The sequence below is a fragment of the Rhinoderma darwinii genome, chromosome 5 (assembly GCF_050947455.1).
Source record: "Rhinoderma darwinii isolate aRhiDar2 chromosome 5, aRhiDar2.hap1, whole genome shotgun sequence".
Taxonomy (NCBI): domain Eukaryota; kingdom Metazoa; phylum Chordata; class Amphibia; order Anura; family Rhinodermatidae; genus Rhinoderma; species Rhinoderma darwinii.
In genome coordinates this window covers 299,185,175-299,209,106 of record NC_134691.1, presented here as the reverse complement: position 1 = coordinate 299,209,106, position 23,932 = coordinate 299,185,175, and the positions used below count along the sequence as shown (strand labels likewise).

Sequence of the window (23,932 nt, the reverse complement as noted above, 5' to 3'; positions counted from 1 at the left end):
GATAATTGAATAATATATCTATTAAACATATGAAATTCTAATAATTTATCTATAACCATTTATTTTTTTAATTGTCAAAATATTTACAAAAATTGGAATCCCCGGTTCCAGATTTGGTGATCACAGCACACTCGTGTAGAACACAAAGCTGTGCTGATTGGATTACACATACAGTCGCATGTGATGCCTTTGTAAGTAATACAGATCTCATCTTGATATCTTGGCCTCTATTATTCTGTCCTTGTAAATCAATTTCTGCTAAAACATGCATTGCTGGTTTAAGCGAGATGCAAAAGAGAAGAATAGACCACAACAGGAGGAATAGTCAGGAAAACCAAAAAGGGAAAAACAAAAACACTTCAAAGCCTCTTATTTCTAGTGATTAGCCCCCAGCCTATGTGTATATGTGATATACAAGATTGTTCAGCAATGAGACCTGGTATATTACTCTTACCATTGAGGAAGGGTAGCCCAATAGCTAATCACTGCAATAAGTGCACATTTATGTGTCTCACCTCCCTGGACCTGATAATGTGCAATACTCCATGAAACATCATGCTGCAATCATGATAATAATATACCGGGGAGGTATTGACGATCATATCCTTTTTTATCATATTGTTTGTATATTATATCTGACAGTATGCCATGGAAAATCAATAGAATCTCTGATTTATTTTATTTGTTTTGCTGCTATTTGATATCTAAACTACATTAACAGTGTAAAATGCTCCAATATAGTGGCACACATAGGACGCCCTATAGCAACGTTGAAGCTGCCCCCTCCCCCATTATGTTGCTAGATTATGCTACCTAAGAGAGAAGGGAATGGTGTTATTATATCAACGCATGCCCATTTTTTAACCGTTGGGCTCATTTACCACCCTTTTGTTTGCTAACAATTTGTTTCATTTGTAGAGGGGTTTCTGAACGTCAAGTGTAGCTAAACGTTTGAAAAACTTCTGACATGTCATAGTGACGTGTCAGAAGTTTGGATTGGTGGGGTTTCGAGCACTGAGACCCCCACCAATCGCTAGAACAAAGCAGCTGAAGTGCTCGTGTCTGTTTGGCTGTTTCCGGAAATAAATGTATCGGTGTACGGACTCAATAGAAAGTGTATGAGCCCGTACTCCGATACATTGGCTTTCGAGAAAAAGCCGAACAGACACGAAGCGGCTGAGTGCTCACACGAGCACTTCAGCTGCTTCATTCTAGAGATTGGCGGGGGTCTCAGTGCTCGGACCCCCACCAATCCAAACTTCTGACATGTCACTATGACATGTCAGAAGTTTGTCAAACTTTTAGCTTCACTTTAATTCTCCCCACCCAATGGTAAAGAAGATGGGACTAATAAGGGCTGAGTCCCCTCTCTTTATGGGACCCATAGCAGCCGCATAGTCTGATTCTATGGTACGTATGTCCTTGCGCCATTTTTTTTAAGATCATCTACTATTAACAGGAATTTTACAGTTCACGTTCTTAAATTAAATTGCATAAGCACATTGTAAAAATTTGGTGTCAATATATATTTTTAAAACTTCTCTCACTCCCGTCGTGCATCAGGAGGGATCACAGATTGTAAATTATCTTTACATTCCGAGGAGCTTTCTTCTGTGCTCCTATTTTCCCCTGCTGAGTAATGCATCTTAACATGAAGAAAGGAGAGGTGACAACTATTATAAGCATAGTTCGGACTTGGTAAGTTGTTGTCACTTTTCAAACTAATTCAACTGTCGACCTGACAAATAAAGAGCAATATCTTTATTACACTAGCGCTATAAACTATAAAACTATAATACTACACTGCATGGATCAGAATATGGAACATAAAGGAATTTTCATATTTGCCTAGAGGTATTATATATTAAAAGGACTGTCTGTGTGTGTAACACTATTAAGCTAGATGTACTAAAGTGGATTCAGAAAATTCTTTCTGCTGTAGAATTGACTGTCTCCCAACTCTACACAGGTTTGTTTTAGGTGCACTCACGACTACACAACAAATCACGTCGTTTCAGGAAGCAAACAAACAAGACAAAGGAGAAAAGTACAAAAACAAATAATTTTACATGGGCCAATGATTGAACAAACGTTCGTTCATCGGCTGATTGTATTGTTTATGCAGCAGAAAATATTATCGTTGTCAGTAGCACATCTCCCTGTGTAAACAGGGAGATGTGCTGCCGACCCTATGGAAATGCATGGCGGCGAGCGATCGTAGTATTGATCGCTCGTCCCCATACATAACCAAGCAATGTTCCTTGTGAAAGGAACAAACGAGCGCCGATAAATGAGACAGCTCTTTATTGCCCAGTGTAAAAGGACCCTAAGTTATGTGCTAGTTAATAGGTTCCCTTTACCTGCTGTGTTAAAAAGCTGGGGAATATAGTCTATAGTTTTTGGTGGAGGAATCACTGTAACTGGTGAAATGTTCAGGTACAGAAATGTCTTCTGTGAAATCATTAAAAATGAAGTGCGAGGTCTGCTCCAAACTTCTTATAATAGGTGTTGCTAAAGCTGTCTGTTCCTGGAGCTCTGTACTCATCAAAATGACTTGTTCAATCTCGAAAGATGTTATTTGTGTTATCAGTGTAATACAATAATCTCTGATAAAGTTCCTACAAATAAAATTTTTTATTTTTCTCCAAGCAGAATTATTTTGTATTCAAATTACAATTATTTTTCTAATATGCACACTGCCTGGGTTTATGTCTTCACAGTCAATCTGTACAACTTCCTGTTAACTATTAAATGAAATAATATAGTAAAGCTGTCCATAAAAAATTGTTAGCAGATCCCACTGATTTCAACTGGACCAAACAGTTAAAAAGAAAGCTGATCGACCCGCGCTTAATGTCAGAAAAAAATAGGTATCTATTGCTTTCCTCAGCGTAGGGTTCTGAAGCTACTTACTGCTCCTCATCATAGAACATTGTGTGTTCGACATGCTTATTAATAAGGGCGACTACAATCTAAACAGTAAATGGCTAGCTTAACATGAAACCAAATTGTGAAATTAAAACAATACTATACCACAAGCTACATACAGTGTGACTACTTTCGTCTCCACAGGAGCCTAGAAATCAAGCATAGCCACCAACTGACAACAGCACCTGATGCTTGGCAACAGCCTAAACTTATTCAGCAGGAAAACATTTACTAGCATATCTGAGGGATTAATGAATGAATAATTACAATAGAAAACACTTTCTTATTAGCAGTCCTTTTTAAAATATTGATAAATTATATTAGTAGATATTATTTCTAAAATACTGTATTAATATAGTTTTATATTATATTCAATAAATGTATTACGTACAAAATTAAAAACACTGTAAAAAAAAAAAAGATGTATGCTTGAAGTAAAAAGAGAACAAAGGTCATTTCAAGCATAGTATTAGGCCCCATGCACACGACCGTAAAAAACCTCCGTTTTTGCGGCCCGCAATTGCGGTCCGCAAAAATGGACCCATTCACTTTCATTGAAAGCGAACACCTTTCCGTAGCGCTAGAAATGTTCCGAAAATTATGGAACATGTCCGTTCTTTTGCATTTTGCGTACCGTGCTCCCATACTTTGTATGGGAGCACGGCCCGAAAATGCGGATGGCATTCGGCGGCCGGCCGTGCCCGCAATTGCGGGCCGTGATTGTGGGTACGGTCGTGTGCATGGGGCCTTAGGGCAGATTTACACGAACGTGATATACGTCTGTGCAACGCGCGTGATTTTCACGCGCCTCGCACGGACCTATATTAGTCTATGGGGCCGTGAGGACAGTCCGTGATTTGCACGCAGCGTGTGTCCGCTGCGTGAAACGCACAACATGTCTTATATTTGTTCTGTTCGCGCATCACGCACCCATTGAAGTCGATGGGTGTGTGAAAATCACGCGCACCACACGCAAGCACTTCCGTGGGACGCGCGTGATTCGCGCAACAGCAGTCAAAAGTATGAATGAAAACAGAAAAGCACCACGTGCTTTTCTGTTTACAAACATACAAACAGAGTGTCATAATGATGGCGGCTGCGCGAAAATCACACAGCCGCGCATCATATGATCATGACACACGGAGCAGTTAAGTGCCTTTTTGCAAAACGCACACGCTCGTGTAAATCCTCCCTTCGTGTGATAAAAAAAATTATAAAACACCTTTTCCTGTGAGAATATATCACTGAAAAAAATATTCTGTTTTTGATGTACAGGATTTCTAGTTTTACAGGTCATGCAACAAAATTACAAATTACTCTAGAAAACAGGATTGGATATAATAAACATGGAAGAACATTTCCACTTAAAATAATAAAGTAACAGTAAATATAAAACTCTGAGTAGTCTTCTACTGCTGTCTCCCCGTTTTACCCTGAATGACTAATCTAAATGATCTTGCAGTAGTACATTCTCCAGTCTATAATAATTGGGAAACTACGCAAGGGCTGAATACAATTTTTAACAGCTTGACAGAAATGAACCACTCAAGGACATACTTAATGGTGATTTCTTCTTTAAAGTGCATGTCCATCCTTGAAGACTATTTTATTTTTTTAATCTAAATAGGTCGCCATTTCTGTGCTAAATCATTTCTTAATATATATGAATAGTGCTCTTAGCTCTGTTTTTAGGGATTTCCCATGAGGGACATTTATGATATAGCCACAGGATATGTCATAAATGTCAGATAGATGCGGGTCCTACCTCTGGGACCCACACCTGTCTTTAGAACGGGGCCCCTATGCCCCGTTCTGCCACTCTGTGTTGCGGCAGAAGCAGGTGAATTCCGACCATGAATTAGGAAACAGTGTAGCTCATAGAACTGAATGGTAGTTACGGAAACAGCGTAGTTCGCATGCTATGCTGCTTCCGTAACTGCCATTCACTACTATGGGACTTCCTGACTCCAAAACATATAATCAGGAAGTGGCCAGGAGGCAGCAATAGCAGAAAAAGGTAGGTTTTGGGGGCCCCATTCTAGTGATAGGTGCAGGTCCACAGAGGTGGGACACGCATCTATCTGACATTTATGACATATCCTGTGGATATGTCATAAATGTTCCTCATGGACAAACCACTTTCATATTATGACTTTGTTATGGTGACCACAACGAGATGGAATTAACTCCTCCCAAGATTCAAACAATTGAATGAAAAATCAGATCAGATTGAAAAACATCATTAATCGTATTTATAATCTTAGACCAATAAATTCTACGTTTCGGGCAATTCCAAAAAAAGATAAATCAGCGAACCTGCATTTGAATGACATTTAGGACATCTAAGGAACTCTCTAGCATTAAATCTATAAAAAATCGCCAGAGTATAAAAGGCTCTATGGATCAGAAAATACTGAGTTAACCTATATGAAATAGAGGGAAAACATTTTTCAAGGACTTCTTCTCTGACAAAAGACTATAGTCTTGTTGGTACTTTTCGTAAACAGGCTTCAAATCCTTGGATTGTGCCCCCAGCAAAACGTTATATTTTTTGTATACCATGTTCACTACGTGGGTTTCCAGAGCTAGCAGATAGATTACCAAAATTCATAAAGAGTGGTTTAAGTCTTAGACCCTGTTTAAATAAGGCAGATCGGAGTTGTAAGTATTGTAAAAAGACCATTCAACAGCTGTTGAGAAGACTTAAACAGTTTATCATCATATAATAGTAAGATGGTAGTTAATCCTGCCCTTTCCCAGGACACAAACCCCTCGTGTTTATAACATTCTGGAGGTAAAGGATTCCTCCAAATAGGTGACACCAAGTGGAACATTTTTTTTTTATTGGATTTACACTCGTTCTTAATACCAGAGTATCAATCGTCTGGAGAAGTAGCTTTTCACCCCACAGGGTCTGAGAAATAAATTGATTACTATGACAGGGGTTTGGCAAAATACATCCCCTAAATTGATTTGTCTGAGCAGCCACAAAATACTGAAAAGGGTATGGAATTGGAAGCTTTGCTTTTCGGATACAGAGCTCTAAATCCCCTGCATAGCCATTCAGCTAATTTATAAAAATCTGTCTGCCTTCAACCACCACTAGAGGGAGCTTAGGCGCTTGATGCATACAGCATAAATTAAACTCAATAATAAAATAGTTTGCAGTGAGCTCCTAAGCTCCCCCTAGTGGTGGTCGAAGGCAGCCAGAATCTTATTGTTAAGCTCATTAATTGGCACAGAATCTTTGCCCTAAGGGTATGTTCACACGATGAGAGGCATTTACTTGTGAAAAGACAGACTGTTTACAGCTGCCTCGTTTCACACGTAAATGCTCCTCCTCGTAATTTACGAGGCGTCTGAGGCGCTCGTAAATCTTGAGCTGTGCTTCATGGAGTTCAATGAAGAACAGCTCAAATTACGTGGCAAAGAAGTGTCCTGCACTTCTTTGCCGAGGCAGTCCATTTACGCGTCGTCGTTTGACAGCTGTCAAACGACGACGCGTAAATTACAGGTTGTCTGCACAGTACGTCGGCAAACCCATTCAAATGAATGGGCAGATGTTTGCCGATGTATTGTAGCCCTATTTTCAGACGTAAAACGAGGCATAATACGCCTCATTTACGTCTGAATATAGGTCGTGTGAACCCAGCCTAAATATCACGTGTTAAAAGATGAACATTCAATTTAAGATTTTTAATGAATGTTGTATCATACTAACAATAAATCAAACATATTAAATTAGCATAAAATGACATTAAGAATAGAGAGAATTTTAAAAAAATATAAAAAAAAAAACTTACTTTCATCGTTAATGAACTCATTATAAGATGACCAGGTCAAGTTATCCGTGCCCCAGAAAAAATTGTCGGAAAGGCTTCGATTATATTCAGTGTAATTTCTAACACATTTTTGTTTTAGGTGGCCCATAAATAGCTGTAGCCCTATCAGGGCAAAGACGCTCAAACAGAAAACTGTTAAAATCATAACATCTGCAAGCTTCCTTACTGACTGGATAAGGGCTCCAACAATGGTTTTCAGTCCTGAGGGAAATAAATAAATAATAACATTTTGCAAATATAGATTATGAAACAACAACCTGGGATTCTATGGTAAAAAAAAAGTCTGTGAGATTTAGCCTATACTAGTAGGGTTTTGGCATTCCTTATAATATATATAGATAATAGAAAATTTTAAGTTATTTAGATGGTGTATTTGGACGTGCAGAAGGCTGTAGAAAGATCAAGCTTTCTGTCTGAAAAAGGCATTTTATGGTGGAAAAAAACTCCTTGCTTCATGTAGGCATCTAACCTACATGGCCAAAAGTATGTGTACACTCCAAAAACAAGGGCATTAATAAGACTTTCCTCTCAATTTTTGATTATGGCTGAGGAGTTTTAGAGCATTTGGTCACATGAGCATTAATGTGGTCAAGCACTTAAGATATGGCACATAGTCGACTTTCCAAATAACCCCAAAGGCGTGTAATGGAGTTGATGCGGATGAACGGGAGCACAAAGATTAAAAGGTACTATATGCAGTAACATTAAACCAAGACTTCTCTTCACTGGAACTAATGAACCCAACCCAAACCAAAAGAAAACAGATAAGATCATTATTCTTCTTTCTCCAAACTTTACAGTTGCACTATTCTTTTGAACAGGAAGTATCTTGCATCCGCCAAATCCAGATTTCTTTTTATAGACTGCCAGGTGTTGAAGTGTAATTCATCCATCAAGGGAATGCATTTCCACTGCTCCGGAGTCCAATGATGGCGTGTTTTAGATCTCTCCAATTACACTTGCATTGTACATGATGATCTCGTTCTTGTGTACAGCTACTTGACTGTTCAAACTACGATGCTCCCAAAGAACAGTACAGTGCTGATGTTGTAGTTAGTGTTCCAACTAAGGAGAAAGGATTTTTACACCTTCAGCAGTTAGTGTTCTCATTCCATGACGTTCTGTGGCCCACTAATTTGAACCTGAGTAGCTGTTGGTTCTGGATGTTTCCATTTCATAATAACACTTAAAGTTGACCAGGGGGATTCGAACATTGAATAAATATCATAGGCTTTGCGTTGAAAAAAATGGCGTTCGGTGCAATATAAGTCACTAAGCTCTTGAGTACACCCCATTCTACTGCTATTCGTCTATGGATATGTCCTGGTTGTGTGCTTAAACTCACTAATTAGAAGTAGTGTCCACATACTTTTGGTTGTTTAGTCTATAGGATAAAGATCAATGCATTTGAAGTTGACAACTCTTTGCGCTCTAGATATTTATTGCCAAATCACAAAAATTTCTACTGTTTTTGGGTTTTGGTCAAGGCTTTATCTGACAATCATTTTACATCTATCCCATAGTTACGAAGTATTAATAGTTCTATCTAACTAAATAATTCCGTCTAAAATTGTTAAAATAATGACCACATAACTAGTGGTTTTTTTGCATTTTGTTTATAACTTGAAGACTAAACTGGAAAAAGTTAATTTTCAATTCACGTTCTTAGCAATTTGGGTTTATTAATTGCAACAACATTTGGGAAAAAACTTTCTGGAATCATCATGCACATTTTTAGTTGTTCTAGGCACCCAAACTATAGGAAATGTTAAGGACGGTGATGTTAATGACCGAGTAAACAAATCCATTCATACTGATTTACTGACGTTAACAATGGTATTTGTAGCGGTTTTCCGACCACATAAAATGGTAGCCAAGTGCTCCATAGTATTTTAAAAAATGTGTTCTATATTTAACAATTTTTATGGTGGAACCAGGGTCTCCCGCTACGTCTATTATTGACACTTCATCAGTATAAAAAGTGTCATTGCTCTGCAAAGACAACAAGATTGATGCCAAGAGCAGGGTTTGCCTCTTTTGGATCTTATTAGTGTACTGTAGGTTAGGGATTTCTGCTCATCTTGATTGAAAGTTAAAGGCTATGTGCACGTTTGTAAGCATTTTTTTTATTTTTAAATAAATGTCTAGTGTTTTTAAGCAACTTTCAAAATCAATTTTATAATTTTTTTTATTACTTTTTAAGATACAGATTTTGCTTATCCTCTATATATAGAAGCTATATCATTATGTCTCCGGCGAGTCTGACAGTTCTACTGAACTGATGGCATTGCTGAAATGGGTCCCGCGTGTCTCTGATACACAACATTCAGCTAATAGAGATCATATCTAAGTTCAAAACTTAGATGTGATCGATATTAGGTGGATCTTGCGTGTCAGACACATGCAGGACCTGCTCTCAGACAAGCCATCAGTTCAGCTGAAATGACGGATTCGGCTGAGAGAGAACGATGCTTCTATGTATGCATAGTATATATATTCTAAATATACTATGTATATTTCATAACAAAGGTGAACATAGCCTTTAACTAGTGTCAGACAATTTCTTCAAACAGACACCTTTAATCAAACATTTAAGTCCATAACTTTTTCCATACATCTGGATTAGCGCAAACTAAGTTGTAAGTAAAATCATCAAAAAGAATTTATAGCCATGCAACATCAAGCAGAGAAAGACAGAAGCCCAAACCATTCTCTTCTACAACGCATCCTCATAATAATGATTCTATTTTAGTTTTATCTAGACCCTTAATAGACACTGGCAATGTACATTACAACAGAGCAAAATTCCAATTCCTCATTTAATGTGAGTCTACAATGAAATATTAGGTCATATTTGAACTATTACTTCTATTATTACTTCATATTCAAATATCTTTAGTATGGATATGAAAATCTTTATATAAGGTAAAAAATCTGAAATTAACCGTGTCAATTGAACTATTAGACTCTTCAAACAAGTTTTTTTCAAATACAGTGCCCATCAGGCCTAAATTAAACAGGGAGTTTCTTTACAAAAAAGTTTATATTCATCTTAAATCTGCCAATCCACAATAAGTGATAGGTTCACAGCTATGGTAGTGGGTAAAAGTCCTATAACTATTAATGTCCAGGGGTCCAGACCACTCTCAATCCACCCCTGGTATGGCAATTCCTCTAAAACTATTGAATTAGGTAAACATGCTTAAAATGGGCAACTTAATTGGCAATTGAAGACTATAAGTCTTCAGATTTCTTTCTCAGATAGTTCAAAACAGTTATGAATGTATGTAAAGTAAGGTCATGCTACTGCTATGAAGTCCGGGAGGTGAGGTTAAGCAACAATGTGCATATCCCCAATTCCAGAATTGGGAGTTGTGAGGAGAGGTGTTTCCTTTCTATTCTTAAGAACAATGAGGAAGGGGATTGGAATGGGCCATCAGGGATGATTTTAGCCGCAGGTTCGGCATAAAAAGGGGTGGTAAAGTTGTGACAATTCATTTGAGGCTTCCCCTCTCAGTGTTCTCCCTTAGCTCTAACTACAGTCATAGCCCAAGAAAAAAAAAAATATTCTTCTTGCTGGGATCCAGCTGGTAGGGAGTCTTAAGGGCAAGGCACCGTGGAAAAAAGTATGCAAAATAAAAGTATCTCTCTTCCAGGACGAAACAAACTTTCTAGTGCCACCTTTAGATGACAACCTTATAAGTCAATGTTCAGTTCCAAAATATTTTTTTCTTGCAAAATATCAATGGGTGACCGGTTTGGCTATTAACCATGTTTCAAGGCTCTATAAAGGCTCGGTATGGAGCCTTGAGACATGGTTAATAGCCAAACCGGTCACCCATTGATTTTTTGCAATAATTTTTTTTTTTTGTAGCTGAAAATTGAATTTTGTTCTATCTAAATTCATCAGCTTTACCAGCTGTTTATTTAATGTGAACACTTGTTATCTGTTATGATGTCTAAAGTTCCTCTTACATGTTAGACGAGGATGGTTTAAACGAGTGCCAATCAATGAGACAGCTCGATGATCGGTGCTTGTTTGATCCTTCCACAAGGAGCTATGTATGGGGACGAGCTCACGTTACTACGATCGCTCGTCAACATACTTCTATCGTGTCAGCAGCACACCTCCCTATTTACACAGAGAGATGTGCTGCTGACAATAATATTTTATGATGCCTAAACTATACAATCAGCCGATGAACGAACGTTTGCTCGTTCATCAGCTGATCGTTGCCCTGATTACACAGGGTAATTATCAGGAACGAGCGTTTTGTGAACGCTCTTTTGCCTGATAATTCACCCGTGTAAAAGGACTCTAATGGTCTAAGGTCTGAGGGTAGATAATAAGATGTGTATTTTAAGGGAGATAGCCTACAATCTAATTCTGGTACAGTTTATGTAATATAGACAACAGGAGTGAGGTTTGTTGGAAATTAGTGTTTTTACAGGGTATATTCCAAAAATTACATGCACTTTTACAAGTTTTCTGTGAATAGTGATCCATAGTAGATAGTACATGGGTACAGTGGGCAATTTGCCTTGAGAAACCTATCGAGTTCGGTCTATGAGCACCCGGGCAGGTTAAAATACTTTTGGAAGTGAAACCTGGTTTAAAGCATTAAACAGATTGTTTAATCAACATAGAAACAAATGGTTATAGCTGATAAATCACCATATATGTCTGACATACGATTGCCAATGTCTGAGTAAGGATGCGTACCTATACATTTTATCATGCAGACCTATCACCTTTCCATGCAGGTCAGAAATGTTAAGCACTAAGGCTGAACGAGACATGTCTTCAGGATGTGATTCCGTCTTCCTGTGAAGACTCCTGCAGAGCTGCTAATGGTACAGATCCAGTATTTTTTTTTTTTCAAAACTTTAGAGAATCTAATTATAACATTGCTTTGAATAGTAATTATTGTGTGAATGTGTATACAGTCTGTAGGTTGAAACCTATAAATACACTGGGACAGAGATTTTTTGTTCCTTTACTCATGTGTCAAAACATCCCTTCTCCAGGGGTTGCTATAGTATCTAAAATCAATTTTACTGTCAAACTGAGGATAATAGTATGGAAACACTGCTGCTTCCCTGGAAGTTTTCTTGATTTGTATTCAATATAGAGGCGTATTTGTTTAATGCTGTATAAAATTACAGATGGACTTGATGGAGTTCCTCATTTTGCTAACAGACTCACTGAAAAATAATGTCACAGCAGAGTAATGAAGATCTTACCAAAGTTATTAAGAAGATGCTAGAATAAACCTCCCGTCCTTATTCCCTACTGTGGATATACCTTACGTTACAAAAGAAAGGACTTCCTAAAATAAATGTAACATTTTCTTTCTAACAGAATAAAGCCTTTATAGGGTATATCCACCACGAAACACCATTTTACAGTTTATATATATATATATATATATATATATATATATATATATATATATATATATATAGAGAGAGAGAGAGAGAGAGAGAGAGAGAGAGAGATAGATATCTATATATATATATATATCTCTATATATATATATATATATAATCTACATAACAAATTGCAGCCTGAATTATAGTTCACATTCATCAGACCAGTCTCTAACAGCCTTATGGAGCTCCTGTAATGCAGGGGAACAGTTAGATTCTTAAATTCTCCAACATATGGTGACTGTATAGAGATGGGGATTTCAACTGGCAGACCACGGTCCGAATCCGGACCCCGGATGCCAGCTTTCTGGACTCCTGCACTCAATTGCATCTGCATCCTTAGGCCACAGATACAATTGAACAGCTTCACTTACAATTAGCAGGTGTGGTTTGATCTACAATAGATACTGTGTGGCACTATTTACAGGGGGCACTGTGTGGCGCTATCTAGAACGAGCACCATGTGGCACTATTAGCAGGGAACACTCTGTGGAATTTTCTACAGGGAGAACTACGCAGCACTATCTACAAAGGGTGCTGTGTGGCAATATCTACAAGGGGCACTTTGTGGCACTGTCTACAGGGCACACTGTGAGGCACAGTCTACAGGGCGCACTGTGCGGCACAGTCTACAGGGGGCACTGTGTCACACTATCTAGTGGGGGCACTGTGACACTGTGTTCAAGGACTACTGTGTGGTACTATCTAAAAGGGGCACTGTGTGGCACTATTTACAATAGGTACTTTGAGGCACTATCTACAGGAGGAACTGTGTGACACTATCTACAGGAGGAACTGTGTGGCACCATCTACAAGGGATTATGCGTGAGGCAGTATCTACAAGAGGCATTTTTTTAACTATAACTATAGGGAGACTGTTTGGCACTATCTACAAGAAGCACTGTGAGACACTATCTACAAGGGGTGCTGTGTGGCACTCTCTACAAGGGGTACTGTGTGGCACTCTCTACAAGGGGTACTGTGTGGCACTCTCTACAAGGGGCACTGTGTGGCACTATCTAGAGGGGGCAGTGTGGCACTCCATTATCCCTCTAGACCGTGTGTATAATGTTCAAATCATCTCATTATCTGATGTCATTTGTGCATTCAAATAGCTGAGAATTTACTTAAAAAGGTTGGACAATACTCCCTATAAATGTCTGATCTTGCCTGAAATAAAAACAGCAAATGGACTTAGTTCTGTGGTTTTTGGTAATAGTGGCTTATGTTATGTTAATATGTACTAAAATAATATTTTAGAATCCATCCACAACTAGACCACTTTCTTATATTCTGTTGGATACCTACATTTTAATGCATAGTTTAGGATTAGGGGAGTAGTGGGGGTTAGTCCATTATATGTAGACAGGCCTGGTAAGGATGACTTAAGCTGACCATACACATGAGACAGCCGTCAGCCAAACACAGTTAGCTTGGCTAAGCACACATGTTTATTTCATTGGACAAGGAGTTATTTCCTGTGGGAACAAACATCTGTCACTATGGACTGTCAAATACATTAGATTGTTGTCCTATCCCTCCGACATTGATCATATGTCGAGAGAGGACTTGTTACCTCTCCTGACATGTCTGTTTTAGTAAATTCTTGTATTCCCCATAAAATAACTATTTTGGAACATATTTTCTTAGAACTCTGTGTTATGCCGTCCCCTTGCTTTTTCCTCATAGAAATTTATGGATAAGATTGGGTGTTACTAGTCCCCTTTTCAAAGGGTTGTTAGGGACACACCTCCCACTGGTAACACACATTTCCAGGAGGAATAATAGAGGAACAGGACAACGTAGAGTTCTAAGAAAAGATGCTCCAGAACAGTTAATATATAATTATGTCATAAGAGGTGGCAGGTCCTCTTTAAAGGGGACACGATCACCAGGTCAATCTTGGGAAGCACTGCTAAACAATTTAGTGATGTAGGATTTTGAAAGATTTGAAAGTTAAAAAGTATGGCCAGTATTTCAATGTAATTTAGTATGTTTAACTATGACTTTCTAAGTAGCAGAATTTTTTTTACTATGGAGAAATCCCAGTCTTAATACTGAGGATAATATAACCAATATTTACATTACTAGTAAGTCCACACTGATGGGCTTGTGATAAAGCTAGATTTTCTTTAAATTATTGTACACTGGATTTTCTGCAGCATTCTTCAATATCAAAATGTCTAAAATATTCATTCTGCAGACAAGTCACATTCTCAACATAAAACCATTCCGAAGAATTTTTTGCGTCAAACACTGTCAGTGAGACATCAGTTTGGTTAATAGGAATGGTATGTGGGCTTTTATAAGCAGCCTTAGTATTTAACCCAATCCTCACCTGGAATGACCGAGATTGTTTTCAAAGCTCGAAGTACTCTGAATGTCCTTAAAGCTGACACATTGCCCAGGTCCACAAACTCAGTGGCATATCTGTAATAGGGAAAAGTCACACACAAACAATAGCAAAACTCCATCCAACAACAACAGCAAAAGAGGGAATACAGGGCACAGACTGAAGCACTTGCAGTAGCTGAGAACTAGAGAGGTGGGGCGATCTTACCTGGAATTACCGATATAGTTTTCAGAGCTCTCAGCACTCTGAAAGTTCGAAGGGCTGAAACATTGCCTAGGTTTACAAACTCTGTTACAAACCTGTAGAATCAAATCATAGTTATTTGGAATCAAGGAATGGAGGAAGCTACTGCATGACCGCTGAGACAAGATACCAATGTTACCCAGCCTCGAACAAAAATTAGGAGAATACAATTAAAAAGTTCTATTCTCATTAATAAGACATTTTACAACTGGGAAACAATGGTAAATTATTGCAGCAGGCGAATGAGGTCTAGCGTCTGGCATCACAATTCAGTCTGTTACGTAACAGGATGCCAAAAATGCCAACTGTAAATTATAACAGTGGTAGAGGCCGCCAAGAAGTACCATGACAATTTAAAATGACAAGGCCACACGTCTACATGGTGATATATGAAATGCTATACTGTTTAAAATAATGGGGACACTATGCTACTTATATTACACTGCTCTTATCCGTCACAAAGCTATTTTGTTGTATAAAGTTTTCTTGCAAATGTTGACTATACTATTCCCCGAAGTTTCATGTACTGTACTGTGGAATAGCATAGTCCCCATTGGCAAGAAAACTTTATACAAAAAAATGTGTCAGATGTATTGGGCTATGTCATAGCAGTGGCAAAAGAGCCTGTTGGTTGTTGGCCCACATTCTCCCATTCCCTAAAGATAGAGGGTCATGTAACTCTCTAAAACAGTTTTCGCCATGCCATATCCATACCACTTCCCCGTGTATAGCTTAATGTGATTAGCTGGGTATATTTCTTATTACTTGTTCTTTTCATTATGTTCCAACAGCTTCTATAAGCGGAACTCATTTCCTTCAGACAAATACTGATTCTGGGAAGTAGCTGTCTTCACAATTTACATCTGGGTTTTCCATATCACATGCCCATGGGACATCAATTACTGTATGTATGAAACAATGAAATAATTCTGCTTAAATGTAAGAATATTTTTTAATCTATCATCTATCTCATTCCATCTGATGGAATCGTGTTCCTTTTATTCAATAGATATATTAATATATAATTTAATCTAAGGGCTCAAGCACACTTCAGTGATACTCTTCAGTGTGCTATCCATTTTTTGAAAGGATAGCACACCCATTCATTTCTATGGTGCCATGCACGCATCCGTTTTATGTTTTTTTTTGCGGATCTGTTTGTCCGTTCCGCAAAATTATAGAACAGGTCCTATTCCTGTCTGTTTTTGCGGATCAATCTCGGCCATTCTATTTATTGGTCCGTTAAAACTACGGACCGTACACAGAAGCCATCCAGGGGGGGGGTCTGTCTTAGGCGGATCCGTGATTTGCGGCCGAATAAAGGGCCATGGATGTGTGCTTGAGGCCTAATCAGTGTGAGTCCTGTTACGGTATGTTTTCCAGGTCTCATACACAGCATGTATCTAACTAGAAGGTTGAGGGGAACTGCAATATTTGAAGGGTAAGAAAATAAAACATTTGTTTATTATCATCAATAATGATTCTAACGATAAACTGGGACTAAACATTGCAATTATCCACAATGAAGAACAGACATTTCTTTAGTACTGTTCTAGTTCTTTCCTCAATTCATTCATCTGATGAATTAAACATTCTGTAAATTGTACACAAGTATAACAATAAATTACCAGCAATCACTGCTTGTTACATTGGAGACAATGTTATTATTTAGAAACCTCAACTATTTCAAATTCTGACTAAACAAAAGGAAAGAGATGAATTTAACATTTAGAAAAATGTTTGATTATTCTGACTTCAGTCTCGGAAAATAATGTCATTGTCTTACATGCTTCCCACTCCCAAAAAATTTACCAAGCATCACACTAAGGATCCAGTTACACTGGCCAAAAAACAACACGATCCCCTTGTTTCCGAGTGATCGTAGCAATAGATGTGTGGATGACGCAGAAGATCAATGATAAACCCATAATTTATCATTGAACTTAAGCGATGATGCCGCCATAAAGATTATACAGCGAGATATTTTTTCCCTTCTAGATCTGAAGATCATACTGAATACTGATGGAAATGTCCGTCAGATACTCGGCCACAATTTTTCAAGCCCCCGATTGTTTGTCAGGGTTTTAAAAAATCATGGTATGTAAAAAGATGTTAAGCCATAACTGAGGTATATGTATGATCTTATAATATTGTGTTATGGCCAGATAGATAATTGATGAATGCAGCGGTAGCAACTTGAACCAAACTAATAATTCTGTTGCTTAAAGTTACTAGACCATGTTCAAAATCTTTTATCTGGACCCACAAGCTCAGTCCATAATTATAAGGGATACTATAGTAAGGAATACTGTATAAAAACTTGCACACAACTAGAATGATGTCCCATCACAACTCTTCTACTGACTTATTGTACTTATTGGTTGCTGGCATATAGTTGTGGCGTAATAGGCTATCATTGTAGGGTTTTTCCACACAGATCTACTTGTATGTGGCTGTATAAATCATTGTAATTTTTTGTGTTTAGAAATAATCCACATAAAGACAACATTTTGTAATAAAATAAGAAACAGTAGGGTCTAACATTACAGGGCTCTAATGGAATGTATATGCAGCAGTATAGCTATAGGGGTGCAGTAGTGGCAGTCGCAGGTTTATTATGATGTTACAGGTGAATCATGATGTTTGATATGATCAAAGAAATTAACATTTTGGTCCCTATTTACCAAGATTAAAGGGGATCTGTCACTAGTTTAGTAATGCCCTATAGCTAATCTGATAGGCGCTGTCACGCTGATAATGCTAGTGAAAATTATGTCCCAAAACGTTTATTATTTTAAAAGTTATGAGGTTTTTTCTAAATATGTAAATGAGCCTTTAATAGACAACTGGGAGGTAACAGCAGTGATCCTCCTGAGGGGGAGCTACCTCACAGTCCCTGGCGCTGCCCAATCAGCATAAGAGACTAAGACTGGGTTCACACGACCTATTTTCAGGCGTAATGGAGGCGTTTTACGACTCGAATTACGCCTGAAAAAACGTCTCCAATACGTCGGCAAACATCTGCCCATTACTTTCAATGGGCTTTACGATGTACTGTGCCGATGACCTGTCATTTTACGCGTCGCTGTCAAAAGACGGCGCGTAAAATTACAGCCTCGTCAAAAGAAGTGCAGGACAATTCTTGGGACGTTTTTGGAGCCATTTTCTCATAGACTCCAATGAAAACAGCTCCGAAAATGGCCGTAAGAAAACACTGCGAAAACGCAGAGAAAAACGCGAGTTGCTGAAAAAACGTCTGAAAATCAGGGGCTGTTTTCCCTTGAAAACAGCTCCGTATTTTCAGACGTTTTTTGTTAAGCGTGTGAACATACCCTAAGGCTGGAGGAAAGGGGGATCACAAACAGCCATATATGAAAAAGGAGATTCTATCTTATGGCACCAGAATCACAGTTCTAGTGTGACACAACCGGAGATATCGCCAGTTGAATACACAGTCGGGAATGGAAGCTGTATACTATATGATCACGCTGTGTGGCTGGGCAGGGAAGGGGGAGAAGCTGTATGCTGATTGGACAGCGGCATACAGAAAATATTACACCGCCCAGAGTGATAAGAAAGAGTCACTTCCTATTTGGCTATTAGAGCCACATTAGCTTTTTTAGAAAAATGCTCATAACTTTGCAAATAATAAACTTTTTTTTTTTTTTTTTAAATCACACTGTAGTTATCAGCAGCAAAGCTCTTATTAGATTAGTTAGGGGATAATGCATTAATAAACTGGTGACAGATCCTCTTTAGGCTTAGATTTACGAAGAGAAAGCTTGAGAACTTGGAAAGTGGGAAATACAAGAATGACACCATATAAATCTAGAAGATGGCCCTAAATGATCACAAGCTTGCTAAATTGCCCTGGCTTAGTCTTTACTTATATACCGTTATATTGTATACCCATATATATATATAGAAACAGGAAGTCAAATAACATAGCAATCTGTTAATAGATAAAATAAAAAATAGAATTATACTCACGCCATGACAATAACACTGAAATCCAACCAGTTCCATGGGTCCCTCAGAAAGGTGAATTCTTTCAGACAGAATCCTCTTGCCAGAATTTTTATCAATGATTCAAAAGTATAAATGCCAGTGAAAGTATACCTGGTTAGAGTGTACAAGGAACGATTTAATGAACACTTATCTAAGTGCGGCATTTCAGAAAATCTCAACATGGTCACCAATGTGTTTACTTGATGCATGTGAGAGTACCTTAAATGTAAACCAAAAGCATAAAAGTCATGATATAATAATGAAGGAAAATATGGAAAGTACAAGCTGGGTTGGAAAATGACTTTTTGAATTAAAAGGTGATATAGCATTCCCATCCGTTGTTGTGGCCTCCTATACTTCAAGCTTATACACCACCATGGCTATTTTAATAATCTGGTGAGATCTTATTCAATTCCTAACAAAGTCTAACTCCGCCAAACGTGAAAATCCAGGTGTGACTGCAGTTAAAACCAATATCCCACTATCTCCATATCTTATTCACAGGGGGCCACAAAGCTCATATATGGGGAGATGTTTGATACGGACATGACACTCTTAACTAGACTAACAATATAGCTGCTATACAGGGTCAACGAAATCCATTTCTGGGGTCTTAATCTTACAGAATTACTACAGGGAAATTACTGATGACCACCAGTTCTCCAGGAGAAGGGAATCTTCTAAACAATTCCCCATATCCCAAGTTGTAGATACGCTTCCCTTCACCAGGGCAAAGATTGAGTTTGCTGCCCTAGCCCTGTATGTATATACCCTGGCCAAGGCACAGAGGCTTGTTGGTGCCCACCTAGCACCCAGAAACTAGGTACCATGCCCCGTCAGCCCTTCCTATCCAGGCTTTACAAGACAAGATGCGATATATTTTATTGTAACTATACTAACAATGATCTGATCCATTTATTATTTGGTCTATAGAGAAACATTGCTATACTATTTCTACTCCCACTAGATTATGAACATCCAGCGTATTCATTCTCTATAAATTTTACCTATCTGCTTCCTTAGTGTTCTGGTTCTGCAATGATCATATTGTCATTGAGATTACGAGCTGCAATTTCACTAACAGTAGTTATACCCATGCTTGAAGGTACTAGGTAGCTGTGATATACCTTAAAACAAGAATTTGGAAATATATTTCTATGGAATAATTGAAGAACTGAAATAAATATAAATTATAATATTAATTAAAAGACAGATAGAATAATGGAGTACATCAGGGTTGGTATACAACAAGCTTTAATTCCGTCTGGTAACAGTTTCGATTAACTGACACACCATGCAGATATTATAGCATAGTTAATCATGCACATGCTGAACAATATTAATAGCGTCTGTCTGTTAAGTAGACGACGTTGAGGACATGAGTCTGCAAATAAATGGAAGCTTCAATCCAGCATCTCCGTATGGACTGGCAATAATTAGATCAAGCATGGGCGCCACATCCTGGAAATCAATTCATTAATGAGCATAACCTACATAGGGAAATGGAACCTCAATGTATCTTGTTATGCAGTATGGTTTACAAGAATCATACCTCTCAGTTCTTAGCAGGGTTATATAGCAAACTGTGATCATACAAGGATGGCTATTTATTAATTTTCTGAACATTTCTGTGCTATTTTTATGTTGTAACTGTAGGGTACAATACCATAAAATTTACATATAGTATTCTTCCTATATACCAAGGTGGCCAGAGTGTGACTTTGGAGTCACAGCTTGCTCTTAGGCCTCTTTTGTGTGGCAGCACACGCCATGACAAACAAGTGTCCCCAATTCCCATACATCTGCTCCGATAGAAGAGATCAATCAAGTTCCTATTAGTAGAGAGCGGAGCAGGACATGGGGTAGACAAATGTGTTCTGTTAAAGGGGCACTGAGTCTGCGGCAGTTTTCTGGGCACTGGGCATTAACTACTCTGAGTAAACCAATATGCAATTATTTTTTATAGTCACTGTTATCTGGCTGGCACAATTTTATGGGTTATTCCTTGTGGTAGGCATGTTATAGGCAATATCGTGGAGATGGTATAGTTGTGCTGGTACTATTGGCTTATAGTATTTTATGGGCACTGTAGTGTGGAATATCTGAAAGGGGGCACCACTGTGTAGGTACTATATGACTAGGCGATATGACAAGTGTGTAGAGAGTCAACACATAGTGAATATTTGCTATAATCTGATATTTCTTTTACAGATAGTAGAAATATTTGGCATGTATATATTGTCAATTTGTTCTTGCTTTTGGGAATAGCAGAGGAACAAGGGAGGCACATATGGTTTGTGAGCATGGGTTCACTTCTCTCTGTGACAACATCTACTGATCTGACTATGAACACATAAGACCTTCATAGAGAAAAACTTTGAGGTGAATTTAGATTGATTTCTATTGGAAATGTCCTATTTAATCCTAAAAATAGCCTTATTTTTCAGCCACGTCAATCACTGAGTGTCATATTTAGTGGAAAATATGTAGACAGGAAAGTACTGTCAATAAACCCAAGAGGAAAATCAATATATACAAAGTACTTTGAAAAATAGCACAGCGGAGACAGTCATATTGTTGGGCTGGAGTAAAATTAGGCTGCAAGCTCCTATCCTCCTATCCTTAATGTTCTTACATTTACCCAACAAAATTTAGACTCCATATGTAAGTACATTCAGGACTATTACATAAGGACCAGAGGAACATAGAAAATGCTCATATCTTATACATCTAGCCATACATCCTAAACTGATGGTTATTAGGTGATTAACCCGACTGGTTGAAATACTATGACTATATATCTGTGTTTTGTTCTTTAACTTGTAGCCCAGTCGTTTTTCCACAACATAATTAGAATTGATTTTCCTTTTCAGAGTTCCTGCTGCATATGTGTTTAGACACGAACATCGGGTCAGATATTAACCTGTTCATTTCCATAGGCTCAACTAAAGACTGCACTTCAATAGCACGTCTTTTAGCCACTCTGCATAAAGAGGAGCTCTACAGGTATAGCAGGCCAAAAATTGTCATTTAAAGGAGCCCAAACCCTTCACGGTTTATAAAAAAAAGTAATTTATAATATGGGCAGCTAATATCATGCACACATACAATATATGGTAAAAAGTATTAGGACACACCTCTTAAACAGTAACTCAATTTTTGAAAAACTTTTGACATGTCACAGTGACATGTCATAAATTTTGATAGGTGCGGGTCCGAGCAGTGAGAACCCCACTAACTGCTAACACAAAGCGGGAGAAGAGCACTGCTTTGTTTCTGATCCGCTTTTCTCGGAAAGTCGAGCGAGTAGCGAACGGACTCAATAGAAAAAAATATAAATAGAAAGTCTATAAGTCCCTACACTGCTCAATCGGTTTTACGAGGAAATCGGTTCAGAAACAAAGCGGCACAGCGCTCACCCGAGAGCTTCTGCTGCTTCGTTTTAGCGATTAGTGGGGGTCTCAGTGCTTGGACCCCCACTCATCAAAACTTCTGACATGTCAAAAGTTTAGTTACCCTTTAATCATTGAATTCAGGTGTTTCATTCAGTTCCATTGCCACAGGTATATAAAATCAGGCACCTAGCCATGCAGTCGCCTTTACAAAGATTTGTGAAAGAATGGGTTTTTCTGTGGAGCGATGAATCGCACTTCTCTATCTGGCAGTCTGATGGATTCTGAGTCTTGGCTTGGCAAATGCCAGGAGAACGTTACCTGCCTGACTGCATTGTGCCAACTGTAACGTTTGGTGGAGGATGAATAATCTTTTGGGGTTGTTTTTCATGGGTTGGCTTGGGCCTCTTAGTTCCAGTAGGGTAAATCTTAATGCTTCAGGTCCTTTTCTATTCCAGCATCTGTGCCCCAGTACACAAAGCTAGGTCCATAAAGACATGGTTGGGTTAGTTTGGTGTGAAAAAACTTGACTGGCCCGCACAGAGCCCTGAACTCAGCCCCATTGAGGACCCTTGGGAAGAACTAGAACGGAGATTGCGAGCCAGGCCCTCTCGTCCAACATCAACCAACTCCATATTAATGACTATGGATTTAGAATGAGATGTCATAAAAGCTCCTGTAGGTGTAATGTGTAGGTGTCATAACACTTTTGTTATATATAGTGTATGTATGAACATTTTTCTCTGAAATTGAGATACTGTATGTAAGATAAAGTAGAGATCGTGGAGACAGACATTTTTCTGTAACGTTGTGTCTATAATCCCATTGAAGAACCATACCATCATCCTCTCAAAATGAAATGGCTGATCACAGGGGACAATAGATTGGATTTAACAACACAACAAATGTAAATAAAAAAACTCGTATGCTAACAATATTTATTGTAATAGAAGTCTATGACTATATAATTGATAAAATGTGCAGCATTAGATTAGCCATTTTACAGATTTGTTCACTTGCAGTAGGGATTATTATTATTATACTGCAATCTTAAAAAGCTTTCCAGTAAGTATGTACTATAATGCAACTATAAAAATCTTAGGAACATTGGAATTAAAGAGTTTTTGCTTACCACAGAGTTTGCTCATGATTTGATAAATCTAGATGTGAAATTAATCAGCTTTGTGTGTAGGTGGCAGATATTTGTACAGTGCTGCCGGATTAGAACCTTTTAAAAAGCTTTCCTACGGTCCTGAGTGTGAACTCCCACCTGTAATGTTCATTGAACTGAATGCCACCATGTATGCGGATCCCAGGTGCCTACGCTTAATTTGCCGGCAAAGATGGTGCTTATAAAAGCCGTGTTTAATATATGCATCCGTTTACAGCCTGGTTCTCTACAGTAGTTTATAGCCTGATTGCTACAAAGTGTAGGATGAGCAATTGTAAGTAGAATATGTGTATTACGGCTTTTTAGTCATTATGTATAAGCCGCATTGTTCATAGTAGCATATGTTGTAAGTTAGAATTTTTGCCCTCTGCTAAAGCATATTTTACTGTTCACCTATAAGGTTCATGTACCAACCCTGTATTTAGGCAGAAAATCTGCACAGAAAATTTCACCAGCATTTATCAGAGGCCCAAAAAAAAAAGGTACAGATGTAGCCGTCTTTATCTTGACTTTTAACGCATTAAATACACAGTGAAAAGTTCCTTTATCTTGGCTTTTTCAATGG

At 38.2% G+C, this 23,932-nt stretch overlaps 1 protein-coding gene across 1 annotated transcript in view; it reads right to left on the bottom strand.

Annotated features, from left to right (window-relative positions):
* Window positions 1–23,932, bottom strand: part of LOC142652004 (sodium channel protein type 5 subunit alpha-like) — a 358,710-nt gene that overhangs the window by 199,046 nt on the left and 135,732 nt on the right. The window contains exons 5-7 of the mRNA XM_075827343.1: window positions 18,787–18,915; window positions 14,539–14,630; window positions 6,732–6,971 (exon numbers count right to left, since the gene is read on the bottom strand). Coding sequence (XP_075683458.1) covers window positions 6,732–6,971; window positions 14,539–14,630; window positions 18,787–18,915 — 461 coding nt within the window. The remainder of the gene's footprint in view (window positions 1–6,731; window positions 6,972–14,538; window positions 14,631–18,786; window positions 18,916–23,932) is intronic.